A 20,265-nucleotide genomic window follows, 5' to 3' on the forward strand; every position below is an offset into this window, starting at 1 on the left:
TTATCGGTGACCTTCCCTACGTTATTCTCTTTCTGCCTAAACCTGATATTTCCATTGCGGAGCTTGCGGGTGATAACTGGGACTTGGCCTTCCGGCGTGCGCTGTCTCCTGAAGAGTTGGTTCAATGGCAGCATCTTGCTGCCCTTTTTCCCTCGCTCTCGGAGGCAGAAGACTCGATGGTCTGGCCTCACTCACCCTCGGGCCGTTTCTCGGTTAAATCTTTATATTCTAAGCCGTCGACTAAGTTCTGTCAGATTTGGCGTTCGCGTATTCCTCCTAAGATTAAAATCTTCATGTGGCAAGCTTTGAGGGGTCACCTCCTGGCTGCTGATCAGTTTAGGAAACGCAACAACCCGGGCTCGGATCGTTGTGCCCTATGTGATGCTTTGAAGGACACCAATCATATTTTCTTTAACTGTGTCTTGGCTAAATTGATCTCGTGTTGCCTTCGCTCTTGGTTGCAAATGACTTGGGCCCCTACGTCTTTCTGTGAGCTTCGTAATCTCGCTAGTCCTCTAGTGAGGGCTACGAAACGTTTGTTCTAGATTGGAGTCGTGGCGGTTTGTTGGGCTTTGTGGACTACCACAAACAAGTTTACCATTGAACACATCTTTCCTGCTAAACCTGCTAATTGCTTATTTAAAGCTTGCTTGTTCCTCAGCAGTGTAAATTATTGATTAAGTTTGAAGACCGACACAACTTCGACCTCCTGTTGTCTAAGATTCGGGCCTCGGCTTCTTCTATTTTGCGGCAGGAGCCTCATGTCTAATCTTAGAGTGGCGGTGGGTTTGGAGGCAGGTTGTCCTTGTTGCGGTTTTCGTTGATAGTCCGGCGTGCGTACCATGGGTTTGGCTCGTGCGTCATGTATTAGACTTTGGTTTCACGTCTCGCCGTGGTTGGTGGTTCGGACTCGTGTTATGTATTGTCTCTGACTCTGACTAATGGCTTTATTTATAAAAATCAGGATCGTGCATTTTCTTAAAAAAATGACTAGTTACTCGAGGAGTACCGGCGCTCGCTGCTCGGTGTCGGGGCTGCCGGCTGAGACGCTGCCGTCGCCGTCCTTTGGTCCTCGCCGAACCTGTTTGTCACATCGTCCAGGAACTCGCTCAGCGCCGGATCTTGGATCGGTGAGTCCGGCACGCAGCAGACCACCTCGACGCCAACCTCGTCCTGGCAACCGCGCCGCGGCCCCTCCGTAAAGCGCACTGTGAAACGGCAGGGGCACTGCTCCACGCCGTCCACAGTGTCATGCGCTGCCCTCTCTACCTGCATATTTTGTCGGCGCTTATTATTAATGGAGTGTATGCGTCTGTTGACGAGCGCACCGTGTAGGACGCGACGCCGAGGACTCACGGTTTCGAGGACGGCGTCGTAGTACTTGAGCTCCTTGGCGTCGCCGTCGCCGTCGCCAGGGATACCGCAGGCGAGGCACAGCATGTCGCCCGGGCGGAGATCGCCGCAGCGGGCGTCGTCGAGGGGCAGGCTTTCCCGGCGAAACCTGGCGCGGAGCGCGTCCACGTCGCCCGGGGATGCGAAGTCAGCCCCTGGATCGTACCACTCGTCCGCATCCTCGGAGAAAGTCTCGAACATGACGCGCAGCAAGCCGTCCTGCACCGCCACGCGCGCGCCGTACCACGCCTCGTCGGACCGCGCGCGGTACTCAATTCCGGGCCGTGGGCGACGCGCCGGCGGCGCCAGCGCAACGGTGGCACCCCGCTTTCGCGACCTTCTCGGCATTTCCGCGGTAATGTGGGACTGGCGGCGCTCGGGTCGGCCCGTGGGATTTGGGACGTGGAGAGGACAGGGCGGCGGCTTTCCCGATGTTTTATACCGTCAGATTCTGGTAATCTTTCTAGGTTTTAGGTTCGTAGCACATAAAAAGGAGATCATAATGTGTAAATACAGAATGGGATAATTACATTAGGAATATTTCTCCAAATAACCTAGGGGTTGTTTTGATCAAGAAAATCAAATCTCAGATTACACACTTTACTTTATAAACTACTCTCTCTGTCCCGTAGTGTAAGACACTTTTTGACTTTACACTAGTGTCAAAAACATCCTATATTATATTATAAAAGGGAGGGAATATAAGATTTAGACCCCTTACTCATTCATCCTTGGAGCTTTGGTTTGGAATGCATGCTTCAATTGGGCATCAATTGGTATGTGAAAGGCCTTAATATGATCGAGGTGAAGAGTTTTCCTCGCTCCCCTCCGACGTCGCTCCCGCGGGCGACGGGGAGGGAACCCTAGCCGCCGGCGGCCTCTTCCCCTCCTCCCGCCCCCTTCCTCCCCCGCCACCGCCACAGAGTGAGCCAAGACAAAGCCTGGCCGGCGCTGGCGGCGGCGGGCCTCCTCGTCCCCTCGCCCGTGGCGCCAGCGCGGGCCGCATCCATGGGCCAGGGCGCCGTGGTTGGTGGATCACGACGGCGTGGTGGGTCTCTGCCGATGACAGCGGCAGGTGGCTTCGTGGTGCGTCGGGTTGCTCGATGGAGGGGCTTGCTGCTTGCGGCTGCCTGCGCCAGATCTAGCGCTGGGAGCCGTGGCCCGGCGAGGTTCGGCGGTGACGGGTTGCTGGCCGCTGCTGGAGGCCCCGGGTGGCGAGGCGTGCTTGGGGCGGCGACGCTGGACCTTGCCGGATCTGCATCGGGGGCTCCTACGTCCGCTGTCTCCTGGGCAATGCGGGCTGTGGTGGCACGGGCCGACCGTCGCAGGTGGCTTCGGGTGCCGGTGGTGGTGCGGCGTGGTGGTGTGCCCTGTTGGGAGGGTCCGGCGGTATGGTCACGGTGACCGGCTTGACCGAGGTGCAGGTGGAGCGGGTTCGCGGGGGGCGGTGGCGCGCGTGGCCGTGCCCCCATCGACGGCGCAGCGTGGCAGATGTGATCCTCCTTCTCCTCGGTCTAGAATGGCTATGACCGGGGGCGCGTGCTTGGGAGGATCTGATCGGGGCCCGAGGCGTGTCGGAGTTGCTACTCCGGGTAGGTGTGATTAGGCTCGATCCGGGATGTACCCGCGGTTGGCGAGGCCCCTCCCTCCGTTGGTACGTTGGTCATTGGTGGTGGTCGGGACTTCACGGTACTGTCGGGCAACACGGATTCAAGGGCCACGGATATGGCGTTGTCCGAGGGTACTCGGCGACGGCCGTCGGGAATCACGAAGGTGTGTCTCCCCTAGTCCACCGGGATTGGCTGGGGACACAGGGCTAGGCCCCTACTATGGTGGCGCCGGACCAACTCCGTGGCTCATGCCGGACTAGGAGTGAAGGATGTGGGCTTTCGCTCTTCCTACCATGGCTGGTACTCTATGGTGTGGGCAGTGGGTGAGGTCCTGGACTTGGATGCCGGAGCGGTGGCTCCGGAGGGTGGGTCGCTTGGTTGGCTCTCCGGCGGGCGCCATGTCAGCGGTGGTGGCTTCCTTCTTGGTTCATGCGGGCGACGAGAGGGGTAGCAATTGGTGGCTCGGGCGCGTCCTCTGTTGGACGTCGCCCAGATCTGGATCTGGGGTATGGGTATGACACGTCTGCCCTAGGGCCGCGGTGACTTTGGATAGGTGCCGAGCGAAAGCTCCGTGCTTTTGCGCCGGCGATGGCGACGCTTGCGGGCGTCGTTCTCTTCTTGAAGACGCCGCTGTGGATCTCCTTTCCGCATCAGGATTCCGGGTGAAGACCCTTGCCCGGTGGGGCTAGGCAGCGACAACGCTCTGCGCCGTTCTCCCTCTTGGTGGCGTTGTCTAGAAGCTTAGGGGTCATAGGGTGTTTCGTGATTGTGCTCCATTCTTCATGTATTCTCCTTCGGTAGCGTTGTTGTTCTGTTTCGTGGTCCAGCTAGCCTAGGATCTGCTTTGTAAGAGGGTCATGTCACCATCATGTATCGTTCAACTGTGTACTTTGTGCGGTTTGTGTCTTTATCTATAAAGGGGGGCGAATGCCTGTTTCGAACATGTCACCATCATTATTTCATTTTAGAATAGGCAAAACTAGCAGGTGTCTCCCACAATTGCGCTGGAAACATCTTTCGTAATATCTAATTTGGGTGAAATCACAGAGGTATATTCCAATTATTCATGTTATAAAATTAGCAAATTAACTGTGAGATGTGGTTGTTGCACTTGAAATACAATCATTTCACGTAGTCGAAGAAAGGATTATGGGATGTTGGTTGGTCATTTCTATATCATATTGGCTTGACAACGTGATATTAAAGTTTGAATCACGGTGAACTATTTTCATCATATTCAACCTTTGATAGTAATATAAGTATGTCCTCTATAGTATCCTATTTATAGAAACAATAGGTTGTGACTTGATGTGTCGTTTCCATATGATCTTAATTAGTCGATTACACAAATAGGGTTGCAAGAAAAGCTCGAGGCTCCTCAGCCACTTGAGATCGACTTTTATTTTGGCTCGACTCGAGAAAGTCTCGAAAACAAATGAGCTAAGTAGGAACACTTTATGTAGCTCGATTAAGAAATGAGCTGATCTTCACGCAACAGTAGCTCGCTCAATTTAGCTCGATAACCCGATCATATAATTATATTACATAATTTTGATATATATTTAAAAGAAACTTTATTACCACATAGACATTCAAAAAATAGTGTCATTATGTTGTGTGCCATATTTTTCCATTTTACCTCCTACTATACATGGAAGCTTAATTAAGTGTGGATAAAATTTTAGCTCCAATATGGTATGTGGTTCGCTATGTGCAAAATATCATATTATGTTATATCAAAGTTTGAGATTAGACGCACCTTTATTTTCTTCTCTTGCTATTTGAACCATGACATCTTGCTCTTAATTGCTAGTCTTCAACAAGAGGGAATAAGTCAAATTATATAATGGTTTCTTACATTGTATTTTGACGCATGATGCTTAATATTTTTCCTAATCTTCCTAATAATAAAGCACAGATGGCTTCTGTCGTCCGTCGTTGCTATTTTGCAGAAAAGTTCCTGTCTTTTTCAATAATTAACCCGCAGTCCATCCTTTAATCACAGCCAACCGGTTTTTGCATTTTTCAGAAAACTCGCTGATGTTTCAGTTAATCAACCTGCCCTCCGTATTTAAGTCACCCGAAACTTTTTTTTCGTTTTAACAAAAAAACACTGACTTTTCAATTAATCAATCCACATTTTATCTAAAACAAAATTATCCATATATTTTAAACCGTAACTTCGATTTTAACTTGTTATATATGAAATTTGATTAAAAAAATGTATAGAATCTAAATAGGATGTTAGTTTTAGCTGGCGAATACTTCTTAAATATTATTTTTGGTGTAAACTTAATCTGTAGTGCACGGACCTTTTTTTCTCTCTTTCCGGTGACGATACGAATTGCAATAAACATTCATTGAATTAAAACCAAATTGCTCTCAAGTTGCTAGAAATAGTGCTGATTTGGAGGAGCTGAAATATTTCTAAGTTTGGAATCTGTTATATTTTGTTGTTGTCTTGTCTTGCTTGCATCTTGTGATCTGTAGCTCTTTTGAGGTTGGTCCAATGAAGTTAGTTGTACCCCCTTGTGTTTCTCTAGCATGCTGTGAAGTTTCATGCCATTTGGAGTCCTGTAGCTATAGGTTTTGCTGCTGTCAATATAGCTTTAGATCAAAACTGCACTTTCATGAGGTGCAATTTTCACTAAGTCTGAAATCGTGTGTGGGATGCCATTTTGTGTCTTCTTTCTCTAGTGATCCTTGATGCCATGATAGTTGTTGTTAGTTGTTTGTAGAAGTGCTTCTTGCCCTCTTCCGTGCCATGCCTTGCTTGTGCATATCGGAGTTGTGTAGCCGTAGTTGTGGGGCGTAGAAAGTGCTATGTGGCTGATTTTGGTAGATTGTAGGGATTTCTTGTTTTGCTCGTAGTTTGTGAACCGTAGCTCCGATTCGATCGTGTCCTATATGAAACTTGCTTAGAATCTTGTGTAGTTTCTTTTTCTCTTGCTGTTTGTATGTTTTGAAGTGCTCGTGGCCGTCATTGCACACATATTGCATTCATGCCATCATATCTTGCGATGCTTGTAACTTTTGATCCGTAGCTCCGTTGGAGATGATCTTTATGTGTAGATTGCTTGCCTTGACACGTAGAATCACGAGAACCTATTTGTTTTGCTGTTTAACAACCAACTAAATGTGTTAGTTCAGATCTGGACAGAATTGTAAATTAACTTGTGAGGTCGTTTCGGAGGTGCTATAAGACATTTCCGACCTCATTTAAAATGCCTAGATAGGTAGTTTAATTTCCGCTTCACCTCTTGCATGTTAAACAACATTAATTTTGCCGTGTAAATAACCGGGAGTGAACTAAATAATTCATATGTGGAGTTCCGTTAATATGCAACTCGTTGCATATTGAACTTCACTTAATGTGTAGTGTTTGATAGTTGTGATTGTCATGCCTTGCATTAGACCGTTCATGCATCATATGTGTTGTGCACCATGTGGTGAATTCTCTGTGTTGATGCTTGTTTCCGTTTTCCCCTGTCTCGATAGAGTTCCGCAATCGTGTCGTATGTGAGGACCCGTTCGACTACGTCGGTTCGTCTGCTTCACGGAGGCATTCTTCTTCCAAGCGGGATCTCAGGAAAGATGATCATTTCCCCAGATACCATTACTATCATTGCCATGCTAGTTTTACCGCTTCTATCGATTATGTCTCGTTGCCTACCACATGTTAAATATCAGCCTCTCAACAATGCCATGAAACCCTCAACCTGTTCAACCTAGCAAACCACTGATTGGCTATGTTACTGCTTGCTCAACCCTGTTGTTAGCGTTGCTAGTTGCAGGTGCAGTTGCTTCCATGTGGAACATGGGTTCCTTGTAATATCACCATATTAAATTCTATTTAATTTAATGCACCTATATACTTGGTAAAAGGTGGAAGGCTCGGCCTTTCTAGCCTGGTGTTTTGTTCCACCTTTGCCCCTTAGTTTTCAGCTACCGGTGTTATGTTCCATAAATGAGCGCTCCTAACACGATCGGGGTTGTTATGGGGACCCCCTTGATAATTCGTTTTAGATTAAAGCTGGTCTGGCAAGGCCCAACATTGGTACTACATTTGCCTAATCACCTAATAAACTTGCATAGGGACTTTCCGGACCCCGAGGATAATTTAATCAACCCCTGGGCCAGTGCTCCTCATGAGTGTTGGTCCAAAACAGAGCAGCTTATTAACGCTACCCGGGGCAACTTGGCGTTTGGCGTGGTAACCATCGCTCATCCGTCGTGTCCTGAGAACAAGGTACGCGACTCCTATCGGGATCGTCGACACGTCTGGCGGCCTTGCTGGATTACTTTTACCTTTGACGGAATATATTGTGCATCGGGATTCAGGTGATGCTTTGGGTAATCTCAGAGTTGAGGTTTTCCACTAGGGTATCTGACGAGATCGCGAGCTTCGTGATTGAGGATTTCTATGCGGATTGTGGTAATTTGTGATGGACTAGTTGGAGCACCCCTGCAGGGTTAAATCTTTTCGTAAAGCCGTGCCCGCGGTTACGTGGCAACGTGGAAGCTTTGTTTAACACTGGTTCTAGATAACTTGAAGTTAACTTAATTAAAATATGCCAACTGTGTGCGTAACCGTGACTGTCTCTTTCGTGAGTTCCTTCTCCGATCGAGGACACGATGGGGTTATGACTGACGTAGGTAGGTGTTCAGGATCATTCATTTGATCATCAGTAGTTCTCGTCCGTTATGCGTAGATCTTCCCCCTCTTATTCTCCTGTACTCGTAAGATAGCCACCAAATATATGCTTAGCCGCTGCTGCAACCTCACCACTTAACCATACCTCACCCATTAAGCTTTGCTAGTCTTGATACCTTTGGAAATGAGATTGCTGAGTCCCCTGTGGCTCACAGATTACTACAACACCAGTTGCAGGTACAGGTAAAGGTTACTTGACGCGAGCGTGTTGATTGTTCATTTGGAGCTTCTTCTTCTTATTCTTCTTCTTCATCGATCTAGGATGGGTTCCAGGCCGGCAGTCTGGGATAGCAAGGATGGACGTCGTTCTTAATTTTCTTGTTTGTTTTCGTCCGTAGTCGGACCCTACTCTTACTCTTGATGATTATGTAATGTACTGATGTGACTCTGATGTAACTTGTGGCGAGTGTAAGCCAACTCTATATATATCTCTTCTCTTTAGTACATGTACTTGTAACGATATCCATTCTTGCGACACGACGAGATGCGCTTCTATCCCTGGCGAGGCCCTCGTGCCAAATTGAGGATAGGGTCGCATCTTGGGCGTGACAGTGTCCCAGACTAGGGGGTACTAGCCCGTCCGGTTTGATGTCGATGGGCCAAACTAGGACCCATTTAACAAACTCGCTTGAGGACAAACAAAGTTGTGAGCTTCGTCATGAGCAAGATGGACACCACCGAAGACTTGGCATGTACTTCAAAGAGAGCTTTTTTATATGGCATCTTATTCCTCCACTGGCAACCGACCTTATTTAAACCTAGATACCCCTAGGATCTATATAATCCAAGGGTTTAGGTCCATAGGCGTATGCTTACACATCTTAGGGTTGATACACTAGTAGAAAACATGGATTTAGTCTCGGTTCGTAAGGGCCTTTAGTCCCGATTGTGCAACCGGGACAAAACAATCACGACTAAAGCCCCCCTTTTAGACATGGTCGTCTTACGAACCGGGACTAAAGGGGCTCCACGTAGCCGCTTTGTAGCGCTCAGGCCGGGGAACCTTTAGTCTTGACTGGTAACACCAACCGGGACTAAAAGGAGTGCTCGGGTTTAGGTTTTTTTTGGGAGGAGGGTTTTTTGAGGATTTAGGGGTTTATTTTTTGTTTCCCTTTACTTTCTGCATTTACCATTCAATTATTTTTCATTTAGGGTTTTCATTTTTGTTTTATGTTTTCCATTCAACTTGACGCTAGCTACTAATAGCAATGAAGGAAATCCTCATCATTGTAGGTAAAATAGTATAAAAAATATGAACTCCACATCATTCTAGTTGTTATCATACTAGCAAGTGACCAAGTTATCGCAAGTTAGAAACACTACCTACTGCTCTCTCCTAGATAAAATAGCGTAAAAAGGTAAACTCTTGCATCTCCCCATTGAAGAATACATAACAACCTATCTCCAACTTGTGTCCTGTGCAAGGTATCGATATCACCTCCAAGTGGTTGCGCGGATGCTTTCATTCCCTTGCTCCATCCTTTGATTTTCAAGGTATCTTCACTTCGAGATATTTTGTATTTACCAGGGTAACCCATCCAAAGTGGGCATAAGTTAACCATTATCAAATCACCATTGATAAGCATCCATTTAGGCACGGTCTCTGGCGGAAGTACCTGTTTAAGAACATAAGTAATAATAACATAGTTAGTAAACTAGTTTTTCTTAAGAACAATGTATGAAAAAGATGGACTACTGACGCAATGGTAAAAAAATTCTTACAAAGTTGTTTGAAGTGATGTTATAATGGTTCAACTGGTGCACTCGTGGCACATATTTATGATAAATGTTGCCAGTCATGTTATATTTAGCATGATACTGAACATCGAGAATAAATGAGACCACATGATTTTGTCCTAACCAAGTAAGCTCGGAGCCATAACTGTAGTAGGTCTGATCTACTATCTGTCTTGTAGTTCTTGTAGCACAAAGATAAGCTGATCATTTAAAATAAAGAAGTTTAGTCGAGATGAGTACCAAATACTTTTCAATAATCAATACACATTATCGAACAAATCTGTTGACAAACTCACCTTCATGTAGAACTAGAATCAGGTCATCTGCATGCACCCAAATTTCTATATTATTATCAAGAACATCGTCATTACCAAGATCGAAGGTAATGTGCATCTCCTCATCCAACCCATATGCCTTACAAAATGCTCTGCAATTAGAACAACCAAAATATGTGTGATCTTTTTTTTACCTTAACAAAAAAAGTGTAATGCTCCATTCTTAAGTGAGCTATCTTAGGTCTGTACCATTCTTCACTTTTTGAATGGAACTTGTCGAAGACAGCAAATCTTGCATGGCAGGGAACACACTATTCGAATTATACAAAAGAAAATTAAAGGTCAATTAAAGCAAAAAAGCACAAGTCATACTTCATTAAAAAAGTACATGACGGCTTTACATATCGTAGTAATCTCAAAGTCATACTATAGTTTGACAGTCGAGGACGCACTGTTGTCTATAGGTGAGGATAATGATTGCATATACCAATGTCTTCCCAACACAAATGGAATTCAGGGATCCTATCGTTGTCGGAAGAAGACATTTCCTATGTTCATGATTCTAAGATAAAATATCGATTGTGATTATAAAAGGAACTATTCAGCATGGCATAAACATTGGAGCAACAGGTTCATGGGAGTCATCAAGGCTATATACAAACATGAGATAAGTTGTTTTCAGACTTAATAAAATCATATGCATATGAGAAATGGATTAGTCGCAAACATCATGCAAAGTTGATAGGTTTTATAGCAGGCAGTTTCACACTTAGCAGTTTTTTAGCAAGTGTAAAACAACAACAATATCATAGCATGTTTGCAAGCTTGTTACAATGCCTAAATCGGCTCCTATAGGGCAGCAAGGAGGATTTGCGCTGGGGCCGGAGGGACTCCTCCGACGATCGCATGGACTCCTCATGAGCGGTCGTCGGGGATTCCTTTGCCAATCACCGGGGACTCTCCTCACCGGCAATCGTTGGGGACGACTTCTCCGGTGATCGTCGCGGCCTCCTCCGGTGATCTCCGACTCCTCCGGCGATCGTTGGGGACGACTCCTCCGCTGATTTTCAATGAGTCCCCGTTACTAAATTGGCTCTGTTACACTGTATATTGAGGCAACAAAAGTAATTAGGCAGCAATTAGCGCCAAATAACGATGCCGCATCAGCATCACCGGAGCTCGACGCTAGCGACCTAGAAATGTGGTGGTGTCTGCTTGGAGGGCCACTAAAGCGGCGACCAAGGCTATTGGGGCGCAGCCCAAGCTCGTCAGCATAATCTTTTGTCCTGGTCGGAGTCCTTACTATTTACATATATAGTAAAAAACTATTCATAACATCATCATCATGATACTTCAAATGCTATAATCAGGATGAAGTAACCACTAAAGCATCAAAAACAAAATTCATTGCATTATTCTATTTTCATTTTATACATATATGTATCTATCTATCTAATTAATAACAAACGAAAGTACACAAAACATATATATAGAAATTCATCAATGATGCATTCATTCATTTAACAAACATGCATCAATTTAAACACACACACACATATGCTCGCCCGCATCCAGGAAGGCACACAGCTGGGTGCGGTGTGGTCGGAGATGACGGCGGACTAAGGCCGGAGGCGGCAGCTAGAGGTCATCTTGGACGAAGGAGAGGCTACGGGGTAAGGGAGAGCAAGGGAAGGCACGCTACGACATCCTGGGGACCCCATGAGGATGTTGGTGCCACAGATGCAACCAGGGGAGCTCACGAGCGCAAGGGGCATCCGCCATGGCGGTGGCGGAGCTAGGGACTCGCGGCATCAGCTAAACAGCAGGAAATAGACGATGGGGAGAGGGGGGATAGAAAGAGGGGCTTACGACGACTCGGACTAGCAGGCCGGAGAGGTCGGGGGAGCTCTGTTGGAGATGATGACATGCAACCTAGCGGCGTCGTGGTGGTTCGGGGCGATAGGTTGAGGCAGAAAATGGAGAGGAAGATTGGGAGAGGAAGAAGGCGTGGTCAAATACAACGGGTGTTTAGTCCCGGTTGGTGGCTATAACCGGGAGTAAAGGTGAGCCTTTCGCCCTGGTCGGAGCTACCAACCTCGACTGAAGCTAAATTTCAGCAGCCCAAAGGAAGCGCAAGCTTAGGCCTATAGTCCCGGTTGGTAGCCACCAACCGGGACTAAATCTATTTTTCATTTAGCTCTTTTAGTTTTTAGTCTTTTTCAGGATATTTTAGGACATTTTAAATAGGTCTTTTAATCAAAGATAGGTTTTGTTTAGCTCTTTTAGTGTTATACCTTTTTCTTAACTTTTAATTATTTAAGTTTATCTTTTATTGTTATTCTTTTTCCAAATTATATTATGTTTGTGTTAGTCAACATGAGGAGTTTTAATTTTCATTTTGAAATATTTACAAAGGAAATATTCACAATAAATTCCAAGAAAATTCTAGCTTATCAGAAATGCCATATTTGATAATCTTGCCAAGTCTCATGTGTTGGAGAACAAGATAACATCATCAAATTCCCTAAAACCATCTTTGTCCATTTTTTAGTTTGAGCAACTTTACATTGCTAAACATGTCCAAATGAGCTCAAACTTGGTACACGTGCTAAAACGGTGTAAATATTCATCTAGGCCAAGCGGTGTATCAAGGAGAAGAATTGTCTTGGTCAAATTATGCCAAAATCAATTCTGCCCATCTCTATTGTTTGAAAAAGTTACATTGGCAACTTTCTCCCATTGATCTCAAGTTTGTACCACATTGCCACATGGTCATGAGCATCACCCCCATCAAGTGTCACAAGTTGGAGAACAAGTTACATTGGCAACTTTCTCCCATTGATCTCAAATACTAAAAGGATAGGAATATATAATTGGAAATACAAAACTTAATAAACATTCATAACACCCAAAACACATACATACCCTAACTCGTACAAAGATTCCTTCCAGTTTGTGTGAAGTGGGACATTCCAGCTATAAGTCCGGAAACTCGCTAGACAGAAGGTGATGACGGTGAAGCCGCCGGTCACATCCTAGAGTGGGATCTTGGGGTATAAAACTTTTTCTTCGCGCTTGTCCCTTGCTTATTGCATCGTAACCATGGTTAATCTTAAACATACTTACATCCCCCACAGGCAACAACATTTGTTATGTGTTACAAATCTTGGACACTGATTCAAATAATGCGGCCAAATACGAGCTCTGTTGCATGATTTGCGGATGGCGACCTCTATGGGCGTACAACAGCTTGAGGTACGGGGGACTCTAACCTCGCTATCTCCCAAATCAACGATGAATTTGACGCCAAGAATCCAAAAATGGCAGCTTATAGGAACGTTGTCCTTACTATATCAGGTCAGTTCGAGGGCCTCGAATTCCACCATGTCTCCTAAGACAACAATTAGGTTGTAGATGTTCTTGTTCGTATGGGCACCAAACGCGACCCCGTCCCCAAAAATACCTTTCTGGAATGGCTCTTCAAGCCTTCCATGGTATGGCAGGACGAAAACGAAATCACTTCGGTCAAAGGAACTGAACAGGTCACTCCCTCTATAGTTGAGACCGATGAGCAAATGATCGGCGGCTCAGCACTGGAAGAAACACTTTCGGCTCAAAAACTGATGGCAGTAATCATGCCATGGACCGAACCTTTCCTCACTTATCTTCTCCTCCATGAGCTCCCCGGTGAACAAATAGAGGCAAGACGAATATTTCGGCGATCCAAGTCTTACAAGGTTCATGAGGGAGTGTTGTATAGAAAAAGTAGTATCAGAGTCCTACAGTGGTGCATATCGTAAGAAGAGGGTAAACATCTCTTGGCTAAAATACATGCAGGCATGGGGGGTCACCATGCAGCGGCAAGGGCCCTGGTAAGTGCTGTTGGCTACGCCTATAGGGATTTCCTTGGCAAATATGCAAAGAATTCCCCCGCGGCCTTGGAGCCTTGCGTTGGTGTTCCCTTGAAGAGGAAAGGGTGATGTAGCACAGCGGCGGTAAGTATTTCCCTCAGTTTGAGAACCAAGGTATCAATCCATTAGGAGGATCGCGTCAAGTCACAAGTACCTACACAAACACAAAGAGCTTGCACCCAACGCTATGAAGGGGTTGTCAATCCCTTATAAATTGTTTGCAAAGTGAGAACTGAAAGCAAAAAGTAAACAAAGCAAAGTGAAAGTGAAAGCTGATATGATAATTGTGAGTAGACCCGGGGGCCGTAGTGTTCACTAGTGGCTTCTCTCATGAAAGCAAGTAGACGGTGGGCGAACGAATTACTATCGAGCAATTGATAGAACCGCGCAAAGTCATGACGTTATCTATGGCAATGATCATACATATAGGCATCACCTCCAAAACAAGTAGACCGATACTTTCTGCATCTACTACTATTACTCCACACGCCGACCTCTGTCCAGCATGCATCTAGTATATGGAGTTCATAAGAACAGAGTAACGCCTTAAGCTAGATGACATGATGTAGATGGACAATCTCAAATCTATGATGAAAGCCCATCTTGTTACCCTTGATGGCAACAACACGATGCGTGCCTTGCTGCCCCTTCTGTCACTCGGAAAGGTCACCGCACGGTATGAACCCAAAACCAAGCACTTCTCCCATTGCAAGCATCATAGATCTAGTTGGCCAAACAAAACCCAAGACTCGGTGATACTTACAAGGATATCAAATCATGCATATAAGAAATCAGCAAAGACTCAAATGTAATTCATAGATAATCTAATCACAAATCCACAATTCATCGGATCTCGACAAACACACTGCCAAAGAGGATTACATCGCATAGATCTCCATGAAGATCATGGAGAACTTTGTATTGAAGATCCAAGAGAGAGAAGAAGCCATCTAGCTACTAACTACGGACCCGTAGGTCTGAAGTAGACTACTCACGAGTCATTGGAGAGGCAAAGATGTTGATGTAGAAGCCCTCCAGCTCCAAAGTCCCCTCCGACAGGGCACCGGGAAGGGTCTCCAGATAAGATCTTGCGGAAACGGAAGCTTGCGGCCGCGGAAAAGTGGTTTCGTGGACGCCCTGATTTTTTCAGGATTTTAGGGAATATATAGGCCAAAGAGCTAGGGCAGGGGAGCTCCAGGGAGGCCACAAGCCTGGTGGCCGCGCTCCCCTGGCCGCGGCCACAGGGCTTGTGGGCTCCCTGTGGGCCTCCTGCCTTGGCCCTCAAGTCCCCTGATCTTCTTCTATTCTGGAAAAATTCATTTCGGGGATTTTATTCCGTTTGGACTCCGTTCCAAATTCAGATCTAAAAAGAGTCAAAAACACAGAAAAAACAGGAATTGGCACTTGGCACTGAATTAATAAGTTAGTCCCAAAAAAGATATAAAAGGTATATAAAACATCCAAAGTTGACAAGATAACAGCATGAAACCATCAAAAATTATAGATACGTTTGAGACGTATCAAGCATCCCCAAGCTTAACTCTTGCTCGTCCTCGAGTAGGGAAGTGATAAAGAATGAATTTTTGATGCTTTCATGCTACCTAGCATAGATGTCCTTTTAAACTCCTCTTATGTGACGTGAATGTTCAGATCCATTAGATTCAAAACAATAGTTTACTATTGACGTGGAGACAATAATACTTCAAGCAAACTAGCAAGGTAATCATGAACTTTCGAAATAACAAGGCCAAAAGAAAGTTATCCCTACAAAATCATATAGTCTGGCTATGCTCTATCATCCTTGCACAACGAATTTAAATCATGCACAACCTCGGTATTGGCCAAGTAATTGTTTTCACACCTTTACTTTCTCAAACTTTTTCAACTCTCACGCAATACATGAGCGTTATCCATGGTTTTAGCACTATAAGTGGAATGGAGTGTGGTGGAGGTTGCAAGGCAAATAAGGAGAAGATGGTCACATTGTCTAGGCATATCAATGAGCTATGGAGATGCTCATCAATAGATATCAATGTGAATGAGTAGGGATTGCCATACAAATGATGCACTAGAGCTAAGAGTATGTGAAAGCTCTTAAAGAAAACTAGTGGGTGTGCATCCAACTTGCTTGCTCACGAAGACCTAAGGCAATTTTGAGGAAGCCTATCATTGGAATATACAAGCCAAGTTATATAATGAAAATTTCCCACTAGCTATATGGTGGTGAAAGACGAGTGACTCTCAATCATGAAGATCATGGTGCTTAATAAGCACAAGTGTGGAAAGATAGTAGCACTGTCCCTTCTCTCTTTTTCTCTCATTTTTTTGGTGGTCTCTTTGGCCTCTCTTTTTTTATATTTTTTTCATTTTTGTGGGCATCTTTGGCCTCTTTTATTTCCTCACATGGGACAATGCTCCATCAATGATGATCATCACACTTACAACTCAAAACTTATAGCAATGATGACTAAAAATGGAATGCCTTCGGTAGTGTACCGTGACAATGATCTAGCATGGCATAGACATCAATGGAAACATCATGCTAGCTATCGTATGATCATGCAATGGCAATGTAGAAGCTGTGGCACATGTCATGGTGGTAGTTGCATGGCAATATATCTCGGAATGGCTTTGAAAAATCCATAGTAGGTAGGTATGGTGGCTGTTTTGAGGGAGGCTAATGGTGGTTTTATGCACCGGCGAGAGTTGCACGACACTAAAGAAGATAGTGATGGTGGAAGGTGAAAGTGCATCTAAACCATGGACTAAACATTAGTCATGAAGAACTGATATACTTGTTGCAAAAGTTTTAGTAGTAATCGAAACAAAGCATTCAACGCATACTCCTAGGGGGAGGGTTGGTAGGTATAAACCATCGCGCGATCCCGACCGCCACACAAAGGATGACAATCAATATACTAATCATGCTCAGACTTCAGCACATAGCGGTTCACCATACGTGCATGCTACGAGAATCACTAACTTCAACACAAGTATTTCTAGATCCACAACACCTTACTAGTATAACTTCAATATTACCACAACCACAACTCAAAACTAATTGAGATGAATCAAACTTCTCTAACTACTCAGTGCACATGAAGGTGGAAGTTTTCATATCCCTTTGGATAACTACCGCTTTTGAGTCTACTTTCATAGCATAGATAACCTACCATGCCACGCACTGCCGTGCTCCAAAAGATAGAAGTGAAGCACATAGAGCAAAATCAACTAGCTCAAAAGATATAAGTGAAACACATGTGAGCTGAATTGTCTAACCAGAGGATAAAAGTGAAGCTCGACAAAATCATGGTGAGTGCATGTCTCTCTCTCTAGGTGTGCAACAAGGAAGATTGTGACAAAAAATAAATAAAAGACTCCTACGATACAAGACGCTCCAAGCAAAACACATAACATGTGGTGAATAAAAATATAGCCCCAAGTACGTTACCGATGGATTGAAGACGAAAGAGGGGATGCCTTCCCGGGGCATCCCCAAGCTTAGGCTTTTTCGGCATCCTTGAATCAACTTGGGGTGCCTTGGGCATCCCCAAGCTTGAGCTCTTGCCGCTCTTTATCTCTTTGTCCATAAGAACTTCACCCAAAACTTGCAAACTTCACAACACGAAACTTAAACAGAAACTCGTGATATCATTAGTATAAGAAAGCAAATCACCACTTCCTTAGGTACTATAGCAAACTTAAATTCTACTTATGTTGATGTTGGGTTACTATATTTTCAATCTTCCATGGCTAATACCCCCCGATACTATCCATAGTTTCATCAAAATAAGCAACCAACTCAACAAAAACAGAATCTGTTAACAGCAGACCAGTCTATAGCAATGTGTATACTTCGTATACTTCTGGTACTTTACAAATTCTGTAAAATTACGATAGTCTGAAGAATTTGCGCAGCAATCAGCAGAAAAAAAAATCAACTCAAAAGCTCTCACAGAAAAAAATGAAAATTCTTTTCGTGAGCAGAAAGTTTCTGTCTTTTCCAGCATGATCAAACGATCATCCCCAAGACTAATCATAACGGTTTCACTTGACACAAACGCAAAAGAAACACAAAAAACACAATCATAACAGAATTATGAAAGTGTGGAAAACACAAAACAGAAAGAAAAAGGATAGATTCGTTGGGTTGCCTCCCAACAAGCGCTATTGTTGAACGCCCTCAGCTAGGCATAAGGTGATGGAATCACGTATAATCATCTTTGGTGCTCAAACCATAAGTAGTGTGATCATTTATCATCTTAATATCTTCATCTTTATTGGATGACTCACCACTAGCTTTAGGAACAAAAACAGACTTGACGGTCTTTTTGAGAGTGAGATTTGGAGTATTTTGCACAGCGGCAAAAGCGGAACCCAAGTTGGTTATGACATCTTCTAGTTTTCCAATTCTAGAGGAATCATTAACTATAGGTTCCTTCTCCCTTAAATTTTTCAAAACCATTCCCACTTTGGATCCGTACTGAGTAATTTGATTGTGGGTCTTTCTATCCAAATCCTCAATAAGTTCAATTGTGGCAATTTTGTTTTCAATGGCGCCAAGCCTTTGCATCACGTGTTCCAAGGTCAAGGTAGTTCCATTAACCATGAGCGTGGGTGAGCCTACCAAATTCATGATAGCTCCATAGGACTCAACAGTATGGCTCCCCAAAAAATTCCCGCCTACGATGGTATCAAGAATATACCTATTCTAAGGAGATATTCCAACATAAAAACTGCGAAGAAGAACGGTAGTGGATTGCTTACGAGTAGATCTACTTTGAGCATTGCAAATCATGTACCAAGCGTCCTTTAAATTTTCTTCCTCATTCTGCTTGAAATTGAGAACTTCGTTCTCAGGGGTATCGTTTGGAGTGGTGGGTCCAGCCATTGATGGACTATCCCACACAAAAACGAGCAGGAAGTAAGCGAGTGAAACGGGCAAAAGAGAACGGCAAAAAGGCAAATGAAAACGGCAAAGGAGAAAGGCAAAAGAAAACGACAAATGTGAAGTGGGGGAGAGGAAACGAGAGGCAACTGGAAAAAAGGTAAATGCAAGAGATGAGTTTGTGACACTTACTTGGATAGATCTTGAGTTGATCTCCCCCCGACAACGGCGCCAGAAATCGGCGTGTTGACGGGAGATTATTCTTGTCTTGATACTCCTCGGCAAGCGATCCACCCCGGCAACAGCGCCAGAAATCCTTCTGCTGCTGGCTACGCCTATAGGGATTTCCTTGGCAAATATGCAAAGGATTCCCCCGCGACCTTGGAGCCTTGCGTTGGTGTTCCCTTGAAGAGGAAAGGGTGATGTAGAACAGCATCGGTAAGTATTTCCCTGAGTTTGAGAACTAAGGTATCAATCCAGTAGGAGGATCGCGTCAAGTCACAAGTACCTGCACAAACACAAAGAGCTTGCACCCAACGCTATGAAGGGGTTGTCAATCCCTTATATATTGTTTGCAAAGTGAGAACTCAAAGCAAAAAGTAAACAAAGCAAAGTGAAAGTGAAACCTGAGATGATAATTTTGAGTAGACCCGGGGGCCATAGTGTTCACTAGTGGCTTCTCTCATGAAAGCAAGTAGACGGTGGGTGAACGAATTACTGTCGAGCAATTGATAGAACCACGCAAAGTCATGATGTTATCTATGGCAATGATCATACATACAGGCATCACGTCCAAAACAAGTAGACCGATATTTTCTGTATCTACTACTATTACTCCACAGGTCGACCGCTATCCAGCATGCATCTAGTGTATTGAGTTCATAATAACAGAGTAATGCCTTAAGCAAGATGACATGATGTAGATGGACAATCTCAAATCTATGATGAAAGCCCATCTTGTTACCCTTGATGGCAACAACACGATGCGTGCCTTGCTGCCCCTTCTGTCACTGTGAAAGGTCACCGCACGGTATGAACCCAAAACCAAGCACTTCTCCCATTGTAAGAATCATAGATCTAGTTGGCCAAACAAAACCAAAGACTCGGAGAGACTTACAAGGATATCAAATCATGCATATAAGAAATCAGCAAAGACTCAGATATAATTCATAGATAATATGATCACAAATCCACAATTCATCGGATCTCGACAAACACACTACCAAAGAGGATTACATCGGATAGATCTCCATGAAGATCATGGATAACTTTGTATTGAAGATCCAAGAGAGAGAAGAAGCCATCTAGCTACTAACTATGGACCCGTAGGTCTGAAGTAGACTACACACGAGTCATTGTAGAGGCAATGATGTTGATGTAGAAGCCCTCCAACTCCAAAGTCCCCTCCGGCAGGGCACCAGGAAGGGTCTCCAGATGAGATCTCGTGGAAATGGAAGCTTGCAGCAGCGGAAAAGTGGTTTCGTGGATGCCCTGATTTTTTCTGGGATTTTAGGGAATATATAGGCCAAAGAGCTAGGGCAGGGGAGCTCCAGGGAGGCCACAAGCCTGGTGGTCGCGCCCCCTGGCCGCGGCCACAGGGCTTGTGGGCCCCCTGTGGGCCTCCTGCCTTGGCCCTCAAGTCCCCCGATCTTCTTCTGTTCTGGAAAAATTCATTTCGGGGATTTTATTCCGTTTGGACTCCGTTCCAAAATTAGATCTGAAAAGAGTCAAAAACGCA

General features: G+C 44.8%; 1 protein-coding gene across 1 annotated transcript; it reads right to left on the reverse strand.

The window, feature by feature from the left end:
- Positions 1-990: 990 nt before the first annotated feature.
- On the reverse strand, positions 991-1,740 carry LOC123409371. The gene is made up of 2 exons (XM_045102294.1): positions 1,357-1,740; positions 991-1,269 (listed from the first exon to the last, which is right to left on the reverse strand). Exons 1-2 carry the CDS (start codon positions 1,738-1,740, stop codon positions 991-993), a joined length of 663 nt encoding a protein of 220 aa, XP_044958229.1.
- Positions 1,741-20,265: the final 18,525 nt, after the last annotated feature.

This window comes from Hordeum vulgare, chromosome 7H (assembly GCF_904849725.1).
Source record: "Hordeum vulgare subsp. vulgare chromosome 7H, MorexV3_pseudomolecules_assembly, whole genome shotgun sequence".
In the NCBI taxonomy this organism is placed as follows: Eukaryota; Viridiplantae; Streptophyta; class Magnoliopsida; order Poales; family Poaceae; genus Hordeum; species Hordeum vulgare.

What these genes read in the sequence shown, in the direction of transcription:
- LOC123409371 (XM_045102294.1), bottom strand. Translation starts at nt 1,740, where the DNA reads ATGCCGAGAAGGTCGCGAAAGCGGGGTGCCACCGTTGCGCTGGCGCCG. An exon ending in ACGACGCCGTCCTCGAAACC is followed by an intron (nt 1,270 to 1,356) that starts GTGAGTCCTCGG and finishes CAAAATATGCAG; the next exon opens with GTAGAGAGGGCAGCGCATGA.